Below are 18743 nucleotides of genomic sequence, written 5' to 3'. Positions count from 1 at the left end.
GTACAAGTTAAAAGCAATGTTCTTTCTTCAGGTGTCGGGAAGGAACATTGAAGAGGCCAAAGCTGTCACTCTAGAGTTAGAAGGCAAAGGAAATCAGTGGAAATTAGGTCAGATAGGGGTTCTTTTTCTTATATTTGTAGAAAGTTTTGAAAAGAGTAAAATGATTTTGAATTAATTCCAATAAGACAATGAAAGAAGAAATAGAGAGGTGACAGATAATTGAAGAGGGAGTTGGAATGGGGAGGAGACTGACAATGAAGTGAGCTAAGTAAAGTGCTAGACAAAGTAACAAAGGCTAGTATTTTTACTGGATAAGTCAACTCTGAAATATCATCTCCTCCACCTAGCTGAATTGTTAGGAAACAAGGTTCACTATAATTGGTATGTTAATAAAGTATATTAAATTATAACAATACAAATTAAATGCTTGTCTTAATATAAAGCACAGAAGTTGCCACAACTAAATGGGGGGAAAAAAGGACAATTTTAAACTAAACGATTTTAAATGCTATTAGGAAACCTCCCATGAAGAAAATATCTTTGTTTCTCAGTGTTGAGGAACTCCAAGCTACAGCTCCCCTGGAGCCTGTTAGGGAACTATCAGCGTAATTGGTATGAGTCCACAAGTACACTGACAATAATTGAGGCTTATATTCCATGCATAATACTTGATCGCACATCGTTTAAAAAGGAACAAAATTATAGAGGTGAGGAGCTGCCGTACAATACAGCAAGAGGAGAAACTCCTAGTTGAGGCTTACAAATATAGACTTTAGAACTGGAATGATCCGGTTGATGAAGGCTTGGAGATAAAAAGTCAAAGAATCAGCCCGTAAAGTCCCACACTGGGGCAAATAACAAGATGAGCAACAAATAAGACCATGACGTTGCCACCTTCTTCACTTGTGTATTTGTTTTTGGAAAACAAAAAGTCACCTAAGAACATTTGCAGTCTTATAAATATACAGTCAGTTTATTCTCTAAGGATGTCACCTCTTTTTTGTTTGTTTGAGAGAGTTTCACTTTGTGTCACCCAAGCTGGAGTGCAATGGCGCGATCTTGGCTCACTGAAACCTCTGCCTCCCAGGTTCAAGAAATTATTTTGCCTCAGTCCTGCCTCAGCCTCCCGAGTAACTGTATTACAGGAGCATGCCACCAAGCCCGGCTAATTTTTGTACTTTTAGTAGAGATAGGGCCACTATGTTGGCCACGCTGGTCTTGAACTCCTGACCTCAGGTGATCCACCTGCCTCAGCCTCCCAAAGTGCTAAGATTACAGACATGAGCCACCACATTCAGCCTAAGGATATCACCTTCTGATCCAACATCATTAGCATAAATTCAGAGGCAATATGATGAGAGAAAAACAAACCAGGGCCACTAGCATGGTGACCTTGTACAAGTGATTAAATCTATTTGAACTTAATTTTCCTTCCTCTCGAAATTAATTTATATTTATTGATTACTTACCATGTGCCAGGTGCTTTTATGCATCATCTTATTTAAGTCTCATGTGACTCCATTGTAACTCAGCCTCTTTGGACCTCCCTGTTGTTTTTGTGAAGCCAATCTCAGTATGTTGTTGAATCCCTCCCCATCTCACCTCCCCGCCCACAAAAGAAAGAACCCAGAATTCCATCTTTAAAATATTGAAAGAAGTACATATTTTTCTCCATATTTTGGGAGCAGACAGAGGGAATAATTACTTAACAAAACTTTTTAAGCATACCTTTTTTTTAAACCATCTCTTCTCTTTCTTCAAAATTCTTCTCTGTTGGTGGTACTCCCCTTCCCTCATCTTCCCACATGGTGGCTCACAACTGTAATCCCAGCACTTTGGGAGGCCGAGGCGGCCAGATCATGAGGTCAGGAGTTCCAGACCAGCCTGACCAACATGGTGAAACCCCGTCTCTACTAAAAATACAAAAAAATTACCCGCGTGTGGTGGCATACGCCTATAATCCCAGCTATTCAGGAGGCTGAGGTGGAGGTTGCAGTCCGGGTGACAGAGTGAGACTCTGCCTCAAAAAAAAAAAAAAAGATAGGCATGATGATTATTCCTAATTTATAAAGGTGGAAACAGAGACTCAGAATACTTAGTGCTTGCCCAATCCCAGAATTTAAAAATGTGGGAGCCAGGATTTGAACCCGGGTATCTTTGACATCAAACTTAATGCTATTTGAACCTCACTGTACCATCCTCCTCATCCTATACCATAACTCTGTATCTGTTTCATGACTCCAGCATCCTAATTTGACATTGCCAAGTCAGGCTGTTTTGGGTCTTACCCTCAACAACATAATATGCCATATCCTGTTCAACCAGAGGGGGAGAAGTGAAATATTCTCATATCCTCTTTATTCCTAATATCCACTCATCTCTTCCTCCTCCTCACCATACTCCCCAGTTCTCTGACAAAAGGAGTAAAGAAGAGGAGAAGAAAACATAAAAGAAGAGGAAATAAGATGATAGGCTCAAGGAGGGTTGTGGGTAGTTTTCTGAAGTTTGGTCAGAAATAGAAGAAAATTAAAGCCCTCTAAAAGAATGTGGAATGCTATTACACCTTCTTGTACTTCACCTCAAGACTTGGTTATAACTGCTGTAACAGGAAGTTCAAAGAAACTTTAAGAAAAGTCTCTTGGTCTACTTTTCACTGACAGAGTGACTGTTTTAGCTGAATTGTTTAGTTAAATAATAATAGTTATCCTATTTATTATTTTAGTTTAGTTTTTGAGACAGGGTCTCTATTGCCCAGGCTGGAGTACAGTGGCATGATCTTAGCTCGCTGCAGCCTTGGCCTCCCAGGCTCAAGTGATCCTCCCACCTCAGCCCCCAGGATAGTACAGAACCAGGCATGTGCCACCATACCTGGCTAATTTTTGTATTTTTTGTAGACAGGGTTTCACCATGTTGCCCAGGCTAATCTCAAACTCATGGGCCTCCAAGGGATCAAATAAGTGATCTGCCCACCTTGGTCTCCCAAAGCCCTGGGATTACAGGTATGAGCCACTGTGCCCAGTCAATAATTATCTTTTATAGGATTTCTTATATGCCAAGATTGTCATAAGGGTAGAGCTAATGTATATAAATGAACAGGTACAGTTCCTGGCACATAGGAGGCTTGTATGTATAATATTCAAGATTCAGGCCGGGCACGGTGGCTCACACCTGTAATTCAGCACTTTGGGAAGCCGAGACAGGCGGATCATTTGAGGACAGGAGTTTGAGACCAGCCTGGTCAACATGGTGAAACTCCATCTCTCCTAAAAATATAAAAAAAGTTAGCTGAGTGTGGTAGCACATACCTACAATCCCAGCTACTTGGGAGGCTGAGGCAGGAGAATCGCTTGAGCCTGGGAGGTGGAGGTTACAATGAGCCAAGATCCTGCCACTGCACTCTAGCCTGAGTGACAGAGAGTGAGACTCTGTCTCAAAAAAAAAAAAAAAAACCAGATTCAATATATCTTGAATTCTCAAAAAACCCTAAGAGATAAAGTTTTTTTATTCCCATTTTACAGTCAAAGAAATTGAGGTTCATAAAGGTAAGTAACTAGCCCAAGGTAATATAGGTAATAAATGTTTAAGTCAGGATTAGGAAAGCTGGTAAATAATAATAATTGTAGTCACCGGACTTATGCCTTAACTGAATTATTTCATTTTATTTTCTCAACTATCTATTAGGTATAGTTACTATCCCCTATTAAAAACAAAGAAGCAAGGCTGGGCACAGTGGCTCATGCCTGTAATTCCAGCACTTTGGGACACCAAGACAGGTGGATCACCTGAGGTCAGAAGTTTGAGACCAGCCTGGCCAACATGGTGAAACCTCTACTGTCCTAAATATAAAAGAATTATCTGGGTTTGGTGGCAGTTGCCTGTAATCCCAGCTACTTGGGAGGCTGAGGCAGGGAGAATTTCTTGAACTCAGGAGGCAGAAGTTGTAGTGAGCTAAGGTCGCACCAGTGCACTCCAGCCTGGATGATAAAGCAAGACTCTGTCTCAAAAAAAAAAAAAAGAAGAAGAAGAAGAATCAGGTCAGGAGTAGTGGTTCACACCTGTAATCCCAGCATTTGGGAGGCTGAGGTGGGCAGATCACTTGAGGTCAGGAGTTCAAGAGCAGCCTGACCAACTTGGTGAATCCATGTCTCTACTAAAAACACAAAAACTAGCCAGGTGTGGTGGAGGGTGCCTGTAGTCCCAGCTACTCCAGAGGCTGAGGCAGGAGAATTGCTTGAATCTGGGAGGCCAAGTCTGCAGTGAGCTGAGATCCTGGCACTGAACTCCAGACTGGGCAACAGAAAGATACCATCTAGAAAAAAAGAAAAGAAGGAGCAGAGATTTAGAATGGTTAAACAATTTGCTTCAAGTCATATGGCTAAAAAGCCAGAATTTGGGCTGGGCACAGTGGCTCACACTTGTAATCCCAGCACTTTGGGAGGCTGAGGCGAGCAGATCACCTGAGGTCAGGAGTTCAAGACAGCCTGGCTAACATGGTGAAACCCCTTTTCTACTAAAAATACAAAAAATTAGCCAGGCATGGTGGTACGCACCTGTAATCCCAGCGACTCAGGAGGCTGAGGCAGGAGAATCACTTGAACCTGGAAGGTGGAGACTGCAATGAGCCAAGATCGCACCATTGCACTCCAGCTTGGGCAACAAGAGTGAAACTCCATCTCAAGGAAAACAAACAAAAATAAAGAAACTTTGACTTCTTGCCATCATACCAATATTTTGATTTAGTAAAAGAAACTTTGGGCATCAATGACAAAGAGAAAGATATTGCCAAGATTATTCTCATGAAGGATTTCAGTATACAGTTAATAAATAAGAAAAAGCTTCTTCTTCTTCTTTTTTTTTTTTTTGAGATGGAGTCTTGCTCTGTTGCCCAGGCTGGAGTGCAGTAGCCGATCTCGGCTCACTGTAGCCTCTGCCTCTTGGGTTCAAATAATTCTCCTGCCTCAGCCTCCTGAGTAACTGAAGAGGCACTAGTAGATTACAGGCAGTAGGCACACACCACCACACCCAGCTAATTTTTGTATTTTTAGGAGAGATGGGGTTTTGCCATGTTGGTCAGGGTAGTCTCAAACTGACCTCAGTGATTTGCCCACCTCGGCTTCCCAAACTATTGGGATTATAGGCACAAGCCACTGCGACCGGCCAGTAATCTCATTTTAAAAAGTCAAACAAAATATAAACAAGAATAATAAAATAGGGCTCTCAGAAGCCTACACTAAATGGGGTATATAGCAACTCCAAAACTCACCCCACTCCATAGTTTATGAACAAGACTCTGCTTGTTTAGAATATATACTTACTCTAACTACTGATACCCACCACAAAAAGGTTGCCTTGAATTGCAGATATTGCCATATATAGTCCATATAATGAAACCTGAAAAGGTGTTTTATTAATTCAGCTTTCAGGCAGATCCCAAAAAACCTATTGGGGGACACATTCTAGCTCATGCTTCAACAACAAGAATAAGTTTGCGAAAGGGAAGAGGAGAACTCAGAATTGCCAAGATTTATGACAGGTAAATTTTTTTTATTCTGTGTGTGTGTGTGTGTAGAGATGGGGCTTTGCCATGTTGCCCAAGCTGGTCAAAACTCCTAGGCTCAAAGGATCCTCCCACCTTGGCCTCCCAAAGTGCTGGGACTATAGGTATGAGCCACCACACCCGGCCTCCTCATCAGATTCTTGTGCATATGGTATTAAACACAATTGCATCTCCTGCAAGGCTGTAATTATTACTGGCAGACGCTGTGTGTTTGAATTTCCTTCTCAAAAAGTCTCAAAAAGTATTCAGCTTATTGGGAAGTCCCTACTGTGTGCTAGGTACTAGGGATACAGAGATTCTGTTGACACATAGACTTGGTCCCTGACCTTTAAAAGCATACACCTAGATAATGAAATCATCAATTCCAATTAAAGTGTGGTAAGTGCAGGGTAAGTACGAAGAATGGAAATACATCTCCTTTCTTTTTGGTAAGCTAACTCTATTTGCTTTTCAGGTTTCAGTTTAAACATTGATTTCTCAGGGAACCTTTCCCTAACCCTTACAGTCTAGACTACCCAGAATATTATACCCTATATTCTTTCTCAGCACTTTACATGTTTAATTAAGATTGCAGATTTTGGGCTGGGTGTGGTGGCTCACACATGTAATCCTAGCACTTTGGGAGGCTCAGGCAGGCAGATCACGAAGTCAGGAGATTGAGACCATTCTGGCCAACATGGTGAAACACTGTCTCTACTAAAAATACAAAAATTAGCTGGGCATGGTGGTGTGCCTGTAATCCCAGCTACTCAGGAGGCTAAGGCAGGAGAATTGCTTGAATCCGAGAGGCGGAGGTTGCAGTGAGCTGAGATCGCGCCATTGTACTCCAGCCTGGGTAACAAGAGCAAAACTCCATCTCAAAAAGAAAAAAAAAAAGAACACTCAGTTATCCTTTTGCCTGTTTCCAAGTTTGGGGTAATTTTTCTTGATATTCAAAACTTCATATACAGAAGTTGCTCAGTGAATGTTTGTGAGGGTTAAGAATACTTGTGGGTAAGTTCTGCAGGCCACATTTGGTTGTAGCAACTCTGAGATGTCTCTGGAGACTCAGACTGATGGGAGCATAATGCCTGTGACATGAATATAGTATTTATAGAAATAGAGCTTTTTATAAACTTTTGTTCCCTTGTATTCTGTTAGTCCTGAGATGCCTGAAAATGAAGCCACCTTCGCAATAACTGCTGGAGGAATTGGGGATGCCAAGGAGTAGGTGGTGAATTGATGCAAATTGCTTCTTAGTGCTTATTAGGAGCTGAAGAAATGGAAAACCAGTATCCAATTTCACATCTTGAAATAGAGGGTTTTTTTCCCCATGTTATTAAAGTCAGCAAAAGAGATTTAAATATTATATTTATCTTAAAAGTCCCTGATTTATGATAACTATACATTGTATGTAAAGTCAGGGATATGTGTGTGTGTGTGTGTGTGTGTGTATATATACACACACACACCTGACATATATAGATTTATATACCTATTGAAATTCTCTCACTCTGTGTATGCATATATACCTATGGAAAACTAGTTGTTGCGAAAGGGGTACCTGATTCCCTCCCTTTCACTTTTCAAAGTGACCCACTAAGCAGATGGAAAGTCTAAGGGTTCAGAAATGTCCCATTCTCCTAAAGACTTTCCCTTCACCATTTTTCTAGGGTGCAGTGCCACTGACTACAGAGCTGGATGTTTTTCCACAGGAGGATTTAAGGGAGGAATGTTTATAGGACACACACAAAATAGCTCTTTCTATTTATAATATCAAACTGCATATTCACCTTTATAGCAACAGAAAACGAACATTAAATTAAGTCAAATTTTAAATCATTTGACATTGACAAGCAGAAATTACTTTTAAAAAATGTATTTATGGCCGGCCGCGGTGGCTCACGCCTGTAATCTCAGCACTTTGGGAGGCCAAGGCAGGCGGATCACTTGAGGTCAACAGTTCAAGACTAGCCTGGCCAACATGGTGAGACCCCATCTCTACTAAAAACACAAAAATTAGTCGAGTGCAGTGGCATGTTCCTATAATCCCAACTACTCTGGAGGCTGAGGTAGGAGAATCGTTTGAACCCTGAAGACATATCGAGGTTGCAGTGAGCCAAGATGGCGCTACTGCATTCCACCCTGGGTGACAGAGCAAGACTCTGGCTCAAAAAGAGAAAAAAAGAAAAAAATGTATTTATGATACATACATATTCTCTTGGGGAGATAAAGACAAAGGTAATTATAAAATTTAAAATTTGGGGTGATGATTTTTATATTTTAAATTTTGGGTAAAGAATTAAAAATCTTTTTTAAGAGCACTTAAACAAAAAAGAGCACTTTGGGAGGCCAAGGGGGGCAGATCACCTGAGGTCAGGAATTCGAGACCAGCCTGGCCCACATGGTGAAACCCCATCTATACTAAAAATACAAAACTTAGCCAGGTGTGGTGGTGGACACCTGTAATCCCAGCTACTCAGGGGACTGAGGCAAGAGAATTGCTTGAACCTGGGAGGCAGAGGCTGCAGTGAGCTGACATTGTGCAACTGCACTCTAGCCTAGGTGACACAGTGAGACTCCATCTCAAAAAAAAAAAAATCTTGTTTAAATGTTAAAATTAATTTAAATGTAAAATTTCTGAATACTAATCTTAGAAATGTGTAAAATATATTGTTTTTTGATTGTTGAACAAAAAATCTTTTCAAAATGTATGTATGATGAAAATATGTAAAAATTAAAATGCTAATGACAATATACAATGAAAAGCTTTATAGACGTCAATCCTTATAGACTTTAATGTTAAATCAACTTATATGAAAATTCGGCAAGGCACGGTGGCTCACGCCTGTAATCCCAGCACTTTGGGAAGCCAAGGCAGGTGGATCACGAGGTCAGGAATTCAAAACCAGCCTGGCCAACATAGTAAAACCCCATCTCTACTAAAAATACAAAACTAGCTGGGCATGGTGGTGCACGCCTGTAATTCCAGCTACTCGGGAAGCTGAGGCAGGAGACTAGCTTGAACCCAGGAGGCAGAGGTTGCAGTGAGGTGAGATCGCGTCATTGCACTCCAGCCCAGGCAACAGAGTGAAACTCCATTTCAAACAACTACAACAACAAAAAGAATAAGTAAAATTTTAAAAATGGAGAGGAAAGTTTAAGCTGAGAGACTGCATGTGCAAAGGTACAGGAGCTGGGATTTGGAAAGAAAATGGAGACAAACTCAGCAAGCAGGAATTGTTCACAATGCAGGATACTGAGAAATAAGAGCTTTTTTTCCTTTTACTTTTTAAAACCACAGAAGCTGCTTCCCTGAATAAGCAAAGATAAAGTCATCTAGGAGTAGATTTTCTGCATTCTGCAAAATTACTTAAATGGCATAATTTTCGTATGCAAATATAAAGGCATACTTTTGTCCTAGGGAAAGGAAGGCTATGTTACTTGATTCATTGTGTACATTTTAAATTTTCTGTGTATTATGCTGTTTTAACTTTTTTTTTTTTTTTTTTTTTTTGAGGTGGAGTTTCCACTCTTCTTGCCCAGGCTGGAGTGCATTGGCGCCATCTCAGCTCCCTGCAACCTCTGCCTCCTGTGTTCAAGCAATTCTCCTGCCTCAGTCCCCCAAGTAGCTGGGATTACAGGCACCCACCACAATGCCCAGCTAATTTTTTGTATTTTTAGTAGAGATGAGGTTTCACCATGTTGACCGGGCTGGTCTCAAACTCCTGACCTCAGGTAATTCACCCGTCTCAGCCTCCCAAAGTGCTAGGATTACAGGCATGAGCCATCGCACTTGGCCTGTTTTAACATTTTGAAAAATCTTTCTAGCTGGGGAAGAGACTGCCCCTATCAGGGATAGCCAATTCTTAGAGACAGCAAAGGGCTCAGCCAGGAGCATGTCTTTGATGAACAAACTAACCAATCTATAGCCATCTAGCTCTATCTGGCCCTTATACTCCAGAAGAGAATACTCCTTTGCCTTAATCATCCCAGGCCCTGCTACCAGGCAACTAGGGGCCACCCATCTAATTTAGAGCCTATCAATATTTTAGCCTGGGCAACCTGGTGAAACGTGGTCTCAAAAAACAAACAAATTAGCCAGGTGTGATGGCAGGTGCCTGTAATCCCAGCTACTCGGGAGGCTGAGACAGGAGAATCACTTGAGCCCAGGAAGTCAAGGCTGCAATGAGCCGTGATGGCACCACTGTACTCCAGCCTGGGCAACAGTGAGACCCTGTCTAAAAAAAGGAAAAATAAAAAAATTATTCAACTGGCCACTCCTCAACTGTTTAACCTGCCCTGCCTCAGAAACTTCAATAAAGGCCATGGCCCAAGCTCTCCCCAATCTCTGTGTTCTGCTTCCTGACTACCCCCATGTGTTCCCCAGTGACCCTGCATGGCATGTGATGACCCCCTCTTTAGGACCTGTGAGTATAATAAACTTTCTTCTACAAGCTCTCTTATCTTTCCTCAAGCCACACCTGACTATCCTAGAAATGCACAATTTAAATAGTTTGACAACATCCTTGATAAAAACTGAGCATCTCCTAGAGATTCCCTGGTATGAGAAGCCCTGGAGAGGGGGTGGATCAATTTGCATAGCAACCCAGAGCCTTTTAGTAGGGACAGAAATAAAACTCCCAAGACTTGAAATTCAGAGTTTCTGGGTTAAGCAGAGTACCCCTTACAAAGGACAATTTACCAAGAAGTGGGCAGTAGGGTTGGAAAACAGGGCCTAACACAAAGGCCTAGAGTTCAGTGGAGGAGCCGGTTTCAATCTGGCCTGTTGCTAAGGCTGGAATCCTCTCTGTGTCCAGCCACTCTTTTTTTTTTGAGACAGAGTTTCCCTCTTATTGCTCAGGCTGGAGTGCAATGGCACAATCTCGGCTTACCGCAACCTTTACTTCCAGGGTTCAAGCAATTTTCCTGCCTCAGCCTCCTAAGTAGCTGGGATTACAGGCATGGGCCACCACACCCAGCTGATTTTGTATTTTCAGTAGAGACAGGGTTTCTCCATGTTGGTCAGGCTGGTCTCTAACTCCCAACCTCAGGTGATCCGCCTGTCTCAGCCTCCCAAAGTGCTGGTATTATAGGCATGAACCACCACACCTGGCCAGAGTCCAATCACTCTTATATGTCCTGGTTTGGAGAACAGTAGCTGAGTCTGAGAATGAACTAAAAAGCTGCAACCTGGGGCCCAACTTTGGGACAGCACTGCAGATTATGCAGGTATCTGGGCAGCAAGAAAATCACCAGTGTCAGCCGGGCATGGTGGCTTATGCCTGTAATCCTAGCACTTTGGGAGGCTGAGGTGGCTGTATCACCTGAGGTCAGAAGTTCGAGACCAGTCTGGCCAACACAGTGAAACCCCTTCTGAACTAAAAATATGAAAAATTAGTCGGGTGTGGTGGTGTGTACCTGTAATCCCAGCTATTTGGGAGGTTGAGGCAGGAGAATCATGTGAACCCGGGAGGCGGAGGTTGCAGTGAGCCAAGATCAGCCATCGCACTTCAGCCTGGGCACAATGCAAGCCTCCATCTCAGAAAAAAAAAAATCACCAGTGCCCACTGAGCTTTTCTAGGCCAGGGTTCAATGTATTACCTGTGACCAAAGGACCATGGCTTTTCAGTCCTCCTTCTCCATCTCAGTGTAGAAATAGGTCTGGTCTATTTCTGGCCTATATAAGGGAGAGGAGCAATCAAAAGGAGGATTTATTGGTTAGGACTCTTTTGGCTCCAAGCTACAGAAACTCACACTGTTACTGGAAAAGGGTAATCCAGATTCAGAGAGTTCTTGGACCTCACGCAAGAAATAATATGGGTTGAGTCTATAGACTAAAGCAAAAGCAAGTTTGTTTGTTTGTTTATTTATTTATTTATTTTTGAGACAGAGTCTTGCTCTGCCACCCAGGCTGGAGTGCAGTGGCACAATCTCGGTTTACTGCAACCTCCACTCCCAGGTTCAAGCAATTAGCCTAGCTCAGCCTCCCAAGTAGCTGGGCTTACAGGCGCCCACCACCGTGCCCAGCCAATTTTTGTATTTTTAGTAGAGATAGGGTTTCAGCATGTTGGCCAATCTGGTCTCGAACTCCTGATCTCAGCCTCCCAAAATGCTTTTAGGTGTGCGCCACTGTGCCCAGGCTGAAGGCAAGTTTATTAAAAAAGTAGCTGGGGGCCAGCACTGAGGCTCACGCTTGTAATCCTAGCACTTTGGGAGGCTGAGGCAGGTAGATCATGAGGTCAGGAGTTTGAGACCAGCCTAACCAACATGGTGAAACCCTGCCTCTACTAAAAATACAAAAAAATTAGCCGGGCGTGGTGGCGCATGCCTGTAATCCCAGCTACTCAGGAGGCTCAGGCATGAAAATCACTTGAACCTAGGAGGTGGAGGTTGCAGTGAGCTGAGACTGCGCCATTGCACTCCAGCTCATGCCGGTAATCCTAGCATTTGGGGAGGCCAAAATGGGCAGATCACCTGAGGTCAGGAGTTAAAGACCAGCCTAGCCAACACAGTGAAACCCTGTCTCTACTAAAAATACAAAAATCTGCTGGGCGTGTTGGTGCATGCCTGTAATTCTAGGTACTCTGGAGGCTGAGGCAGGAGAATAGCTTGAACTTGGGAGGCAGAAATTGAAGTGAGCTGAGATTGTGCCACTGCACTCCAGCCTGGGTGACAGAGCCAGACTCCGTCTCAAAAAAAAAAAGGCTATGTAAGTCTGAAGGCAGGTAGAGGGAGGGTAGCAACCTGGGCAGGCTAGTTGGGTTTTTCTCAAGAGGCCTCATATGGTGGTAAATGTTGCATGCCTCAGGGTCATGCCTTCTACCTTAGTCTTCAGCATGTTTAGTGCCTCAGTATTGATAAATTTCTGGAGAGATGCTTCAGTCTGACTAAGCTCGAACAAGCTTCTGGGAGACTATCCCAGAAGACAAGTGATGATGAAGAATAGAATGTAGTATCACGCAGATCGGATGTGAAAATTGACTTGAATAATGTTCTGCAGTGGACAGGTCTATGAAAAACTACACGCAGAAGTCCGAGGAAGCTGAGAGGCTGAAGAAAGAGACTGACAAATCCAGTCTCTCAGAAACATTTAACAGGGACCTGCCATGTCTATGTCTCAAGTGGCAGCGAGACAAGATGGTGGATCCCATTCAATTACTACCCCAGACCCAGGGCTTATATACCATAGGGAAAGGGTATACATGACTCAGAAGGGATGTGTAGGACAACTAAAGTACAATATAATCAAAGTTATTTTCAACCAGAGTTAGGGTAAGTACTTGCTCTTATACAAAGAACAACAGATAAACTGGAAATCTTAAAGGCCTTCCCAGAACAGAAGTTAATCAGCAGTCAACATGGCTGATTAGCAGCTAAGATGGAGTTGCTTTACCTTCCACAATGAACAACCTATTATTGCCTCAAGGAGCAGTTCATTTGAGGCTAAAGTTGCTTGTGAAGAAAGTTCCTTAACTTTCTTGAAGATGGAATCAGAATAAGGCTGCTTGGGCCAGGAAGAGTGGCTCATGCCTGTAATCCCAGCACTTTGGGAAGCTGAGGCAGGAGGATCACTTGAGCCCAGGAGGTAGAGAGCAGCCTGGGCAATGGAGTGAGATCCCATATCTACAAAAATAAAAAAAGTTTCACTGGAACCAAGCCATTTTGAGTGCAAAAAAAAAAGAAAGAAAAGAAAAAGAAAAAAAGTATAGTAGCTGTACTCCAGCCTGGGCAAGAGAATAAGACCCTGCCTCAAAAAAAAAAAAAAAAAAAAAGAACAAGGCTACTTGGCTATAAACCTTGAATTACTAAGGGGCTCTGATGGCCTGCTACATTAATAATCATTCACTCATTCCTATGTATATTTTAAATGTATTAAAAAGAATTTAAGATGAAAAGTTTTGTTTTTTATTTTTTTATTTTTTAGAGATGGGGTTTCACCATGCTGGTCAAGATGGTCTCTATCTATTGACCTTGTGATCCGCCTACCTCAGCCTCCCAAAGTGCTGGGATTACAGGCATGAGCCACTGCTCCCAGCCTCATGCCCAGCTAATTTTTGTATTTTTAATAGAGACAGGGTTTCACTATGTTGGTCAGGCTGGTCTCGAACTCCTGACCTCGTGATCTTCCCACCTTGTCCTCCCAAAGTGCTGAGATTATAGGCGTGAGCCACCGTGCCCAGCCAAAAAGGTATTTTTAAAAAGATGGGACCACAGCTCATGCCCATAATACCAACACTTTGGGAGGCCATGGCACTTGAGGCCTGGAGTTCAAGACCAGCCTGGGCAACACAGGGAAATTTTGTCTCTACAAAAAATTTAAAAATTAGCCAGGAGTGGTGGTGCATGCCTATAGTCCCAGATGCTCAGGAGGCTGAGGTGGGACTTGTTTGAGCCCAGGAGTTAGGGCTGCAGTAAGCTAATTGTGCCACTGCACTCCAGCTTGGGTGACGGAGCAAGGTCTTATATCAAAAAAACAAATAAAAGACCTTGTGAAATAAAACATTACCAATACAACTGAAGACTCCTGAATAGCCCCTATGAGTAAATCTCTTTCCTCCCCCACAAAATTATTCATTTTGCTGAATTTGTTGTCAAATGATCTCATGTCTTTCATTATCCTTACACTACATATATATGTGGCCCTACATAATAAAGCATACTCCCTAACATTCAGCCAAAATTGAGACACCAGTTAGGTGCCAGCTGCAATGGATATTAGAAGTAACTAATCAAGACAGTCCCTGGGACATGGAGTTGCAGGAATAATCACCTGAATAACCAACTACAATTGGGGTTAAGTCTACAAAGCAAAAGCATGGCAGTTCCGAGAGCCCCTGCTGAGGGAGCTGCCTAGTCTGAGGTTAGCCTGACCCAGATTTAAGGAAGGTACAAAGGCCTGCCAGGTACAGTGGATATTCATATTGTCTTGACAAGGCACCCTCTACCCTGAGTATCTCAGATGGCTGCATTGGCGACCTCACCTCCACGGTACTTCAATAACTCCCTTCCTCCAAGTAACTTCACCTCTTTGACAGAAAGTAAAAAAAGCCTGTCCTGAACACTACAATCCCAATTCATTTCACAAGGACTGCCAAGGGAGTCAACATCTTAATTTTCCAATCTCAGACATGATCTTTGCAGTGATTCCAACAGGTAAAGAAGGCGAAGGCAAAGCCACGTGGATTGGTTTACACTGAGTTATTTACCCTGAGCAGTAGCCAGTTGGGAAGCGGGTAACGGCCTGCAAAATCCCCATAACTTCTCAAACATACATGTCTGGAATTACATAATACAAAAGCAAAAGTCCTTCCTTTTGACTCCACCCAGCACCAATGTGAACCACCCCTCAGATCAGGAAGGTGGGTGTGTGGGTATAGGCTTGGTGGTGTATTTATTTGGCACAGTCCTTCCTGGAAATGACTCTAATGCTAGTTATTTTGCCTCCAAATACGCACACACTCTATTTTGCCTCTATTATCAAAATTATGTAAATACCAGCACTTTTTTCATTATATCTTAGAGACACCAGTTAGTATTTAACTAACCTATTGCTGTTTTCACTTTGTACTGATTTTTGATGCCAGCCTGATTTTCTTCACATTATTAAAGCATACTCTATGTACTTCTAAAGTACAAGAGACTGTAACACAATAACATACGTTGTGGTCAGCTCACCTTACTATTTTATTTCTCAGAAGGATGATGCCAGATTTCCTCTCCCTCTCTCTCAGCTCCATGTCTTATCAACATCCCTTTATCTCCCTGGGGCACACAAAGGAATATATTTTTTGAGATAGTCTTGCTCTGTCGCCCACGCTGGAACACAGTGGCATGACCTCGGCTCACTACAACCTCCACCTCCCAGTTTCAAGTGATTCTCCTGCCTCAGCCTCCTGAGTAGCTGGGACTACAGGTGCACACCACCACGCCCGGCTAATTTTTGCATTTTTAGTAGAGACAGGGTTTCATTGTGTTAGCCAGGATGGTCTCGATCTCCTGACCTCGTGATCTGCCCACCTTGGCCTCCCAAAGTGCTGGGATTACTGGAGTGAGCCTGTTTTCTTTTTTTGTTGTTGTTTGTTTTTTTGTTTTGTTGAGACGGAGTCTTGCTCTGTCACCAAGGTGGAATGCAGTGGCATGATCTCGGCTCACTACAACCTCTGCTGCCCAGGTTCAAGCGATTCCTCTACCTCAGCCTCCCTAGTAGCTGGGTCTACAGACGCGCACCACCACACCTGGCTAATTTTTTGTATTTTAGTAAAGATGGGGTTTCACCATATTGGCCAGGATGCTCCCGATTTCCTGACCTTGTGATCTGCCTGCCTCAGCCTCTCAAAGTACTGGGATTATAAGCGTGAGCCACAAGGCCCAGCCAAGCCTGTATTTTTAAAAAGATAACCAGACTCGGCGCGGTGGCTTACGCCTGTAATCCTAGCACTTTGGGAGGCCGAGGTGGGTGGATCACCTGAGGTCAGGAGTTCAAGACCAGCCTGGCCATCATGGTGAAACCCCATCTTAAAAAAAAAAAAAAAAGGATAACCAGGCAGAGTGGCTCATGCCTGTAATCCTAGCACTTTGGGAGACTGAGGTGGGAGGATTGCTTGAGGCTAAGAGTTCAAGACCAATCTGGCCAATATAGTGATACCTTGTTTTTAAGAAAAGAAAAAAACAAACTGGGCTGGACACGGTGGCTCATGTCTGTAATCCCAGCACTTTGGGAGGCTGAGGCGAGTGGTTCACCTGAGATTGGGAGCCTGGGCAACACTGTGAAACCCCATCTCTACTAAAAATACAAAAAATTAGCTGGGTGTGGTGGCCTGCACCTGTAGTCTCAGCTATTTGGGAGGCTGAGGCAGGAGAATTGCTTGAACCCAGGAGTTGGAGGGTGCAGTGGGCCAAGATCACTGCACTCCAGCCTGGGCGACAGAGCAAGACTCCGTCTCAAAAAAAAGAAAGAAAGAAAGAAAAAAAATTTGGCTGGGCAAAATGGCTCACGCCTATAATCCCAGCAAATTGGGAGGCCAAGGCAGGTGGATCACCTGAGGTCAGGAGTTCAAGACCAGCCTGGCCAACATAGTGAAACCCCATCTCTAATAAAAATACAAAAATTAGGGCCGGGCACGGTGGCTCACGCCTGTAATCCCAGCACTTTGGGAGGCCGAGGCGGGTGGATCACGAGGTCAAGAGATCGAGACCATCCTGGTCAACATGGTGAAACCCCATCTCTACTAAAAATACAAAAAATTAGCTGGGCATAGTGGCACGTGCCTGTAATCCCACCTACTCAGGAGGCTGAGGCAGGAGAATCGCCTGAACCCAGGAGGTGGAGGTTGCGGTGAGCTGAGATCGCGCCATTGCACTCCAGCCTGGGTAACAAGAACGAAACTCCATCTCAAAAAAAAAAAAAAAAAAAATTAGCTGGGCATGGTGGTCCATGTCTGTAGCTACTTAGGAGGCTGAGGCAGGAGAATCGCTTGAATTCGGGAGGCAGAGGTTTCAGTGAGCCAAGATCATGCCACTGCACTCCAGCCTGGGCGACAGAGTGAGACTTTGTCTCCAAAAATAAAAATAAAAAGTCCTGTTCAGCTATGAAATTTGGTCTGCAGTTTCACATATACCTTCTCCCTCTTCTCTAGCCTAAGGAGGGCTGAATTTCCTGTTTGTGTTTGTCAAAAGCCAAAAGAGAATCCCAATCATCTGTTCTTCTGGAAAGATGAAAGAACTGTTTGTGTCCACATCAAAGATAAGGCCCTACAGCAATTCAGGAGACTATGAGGGCCTCCCAAGCACCAGCAGGCATAGCCACACAGTCCTGGCAGGTCTGATCTTTAATGCTTGAGCTCCACCAAGAATGAGTGAGTGCTCAGAGACCGGGCCCTGCAGGTAACAAAGTCGGTGGTCTCTGGCCAAAGTGACCCAGTAGTTCTTTTGGGTCAGTTTCATGGCTTCTTCAGAACTGAAAAGCTGCCACTGAAAGGGCCTTGGTCCCTTAGTCTTTGGTCAGTCCAAGCCTATGTTACAGTCTTTCATTTCATTTACATCTAACCGGCCAAAGAGCCTTCACCTACTAGGATCCTCATGAATTAGTGGGCGACAGAGTGAGATTCCGTCTCTTAAAAAAAAAAAAAAAAAGGCCGGTGGCTCAAGCCTGTAATCCTAGCACTTTGGGAGGCTGAGGTGGGTGGATCACCTGAGGTCAGGAGTTCAAGACCAGCCTGGCCACCATGGTGAAACCCCATCTTTATAAAAAAAAAAAAAAGAAAAAAAAAAAGCTACATAGGCCCCTCACAATTTGCCCACAAGGAGATTCCTTGCAGGCCCTCAAGATGTTTTTTCTTTTTTCTCTGGCCCCCAAGATCTTTATGCTAAAACAGTCCTGTTGAATTTCACCCTGATAATGGACATTAATGGTTTATCATCACAAGCACAGGACAAGGGACAGAATTTAAAACTTATCCCTCTGCTTGCCTGAGACAAACACATAACTGACTGCTGCCTCTGCCCTACGATGATTTTATCTTATGTGAAAATTGCAAATTAACTGAGCATGAGAGGAAAGCATCAGTGAAGACTAATCAAAGACTCAGAAGAGAACACATGGACACAAGGAGGGGGAAAACAACACTCACTGGGGGCTGTCGGGGGTCGGGGTAGAGGTAGGGAGAGCATCAGGAAGAATAGCTAATGGATGCTGGGCTTCATACCTAGGCGAGGGGTTGATCTGTGCAACAAACCACCATGCCACACGTTTACTTGTGTAACAAACCTGCACATCCTGCACATGTACCCCAGAACTTAAAAGTTGATGAAAAAGGCCAGGCATGGTGGCTCACATCTGTAATCCCAGCATTTTGAGAGGCCAAGGTGGGCATATCACCTGAGGTTGGGAGTTTGAGTCCAGCCTGGCTAACATGCTGAAACTCCGTCTCTACCAAACATATAAAAATTAGCTGGGCGTGGTGGCGGGCGCCAGTAATCTCAGGTACTTAGGAGGCTGAGGCAAGACAATCGCTTCAACCTGGGAGGCGGAGGTTGCCATGAGCCCAGATCATGCCACTGCACTCCAGCCTGGGTGACAGAGCGAGACTTTGTCTCAAAAAAAAAAAAAACACAAAAAAACAAAAACCCACTCAGCACCCACATAAGAGGGACCAAATCTCCCTACTTGTAACTATCTGTTGAAATTAGACGTTAGATGTGCCTG

The 18743-nt window shown here is 43.6% G+C and overlaps 1 protein-coding gene across 4 annotated transcripts in view; it reads left to right on the top strand.

The window, feature by feature from the left end:
• DMC1 (DNA meiotic recombinase 1) overlaps positions 1–8012 on the top strand; it is a 40867-nt gene extending 32855 nt beyond the window's left edge. For 2 of the 4 annotated variants that reach the window (XM_012458957.2, XM_012458954.2), the window contains 2 exons: positions 5417–5533; positions 6698–8012. In XM_012458957.2, the coding sequence (XP_012314380.1) occupies positions 5417–5533; positions 6698–6767 (187 nt within the window). In that variant the 3' untranslated portion in view covers positions 6768–8012. The remainder of the gene's footprint in view (positions 1–5416; positions 5534–6697) is intronic. The other 2 variants (XM_012458956.2, XM_012458955.2) reach the window with 1 other exon arrangement.
• The last annotated feature ends 10731 nt before the right edge of the window (positions 8013–18743 follow it).

Source organism: Aotus nancymaae, unplaced genomic scaffold (genome assembly GCF_030222135.1).
Source record: "Aotus nancymaae isolate 86718 unplaced genomic scaffold, 86718_ANA_hifiasm-v0.15.2.pri h1tg000076l, whole genome shotgun sequence".
NCBI lineage: Eukaryota > Metazoa > Chordata > Mammalia > Primates > Aotidae > Aotus > Aotus nancymaae.
The sequence above is the reverse complement of the archived record's forward strand: the minus strand, read 5'-3'. Positions and strand labels throughout refer to the sequence as shown.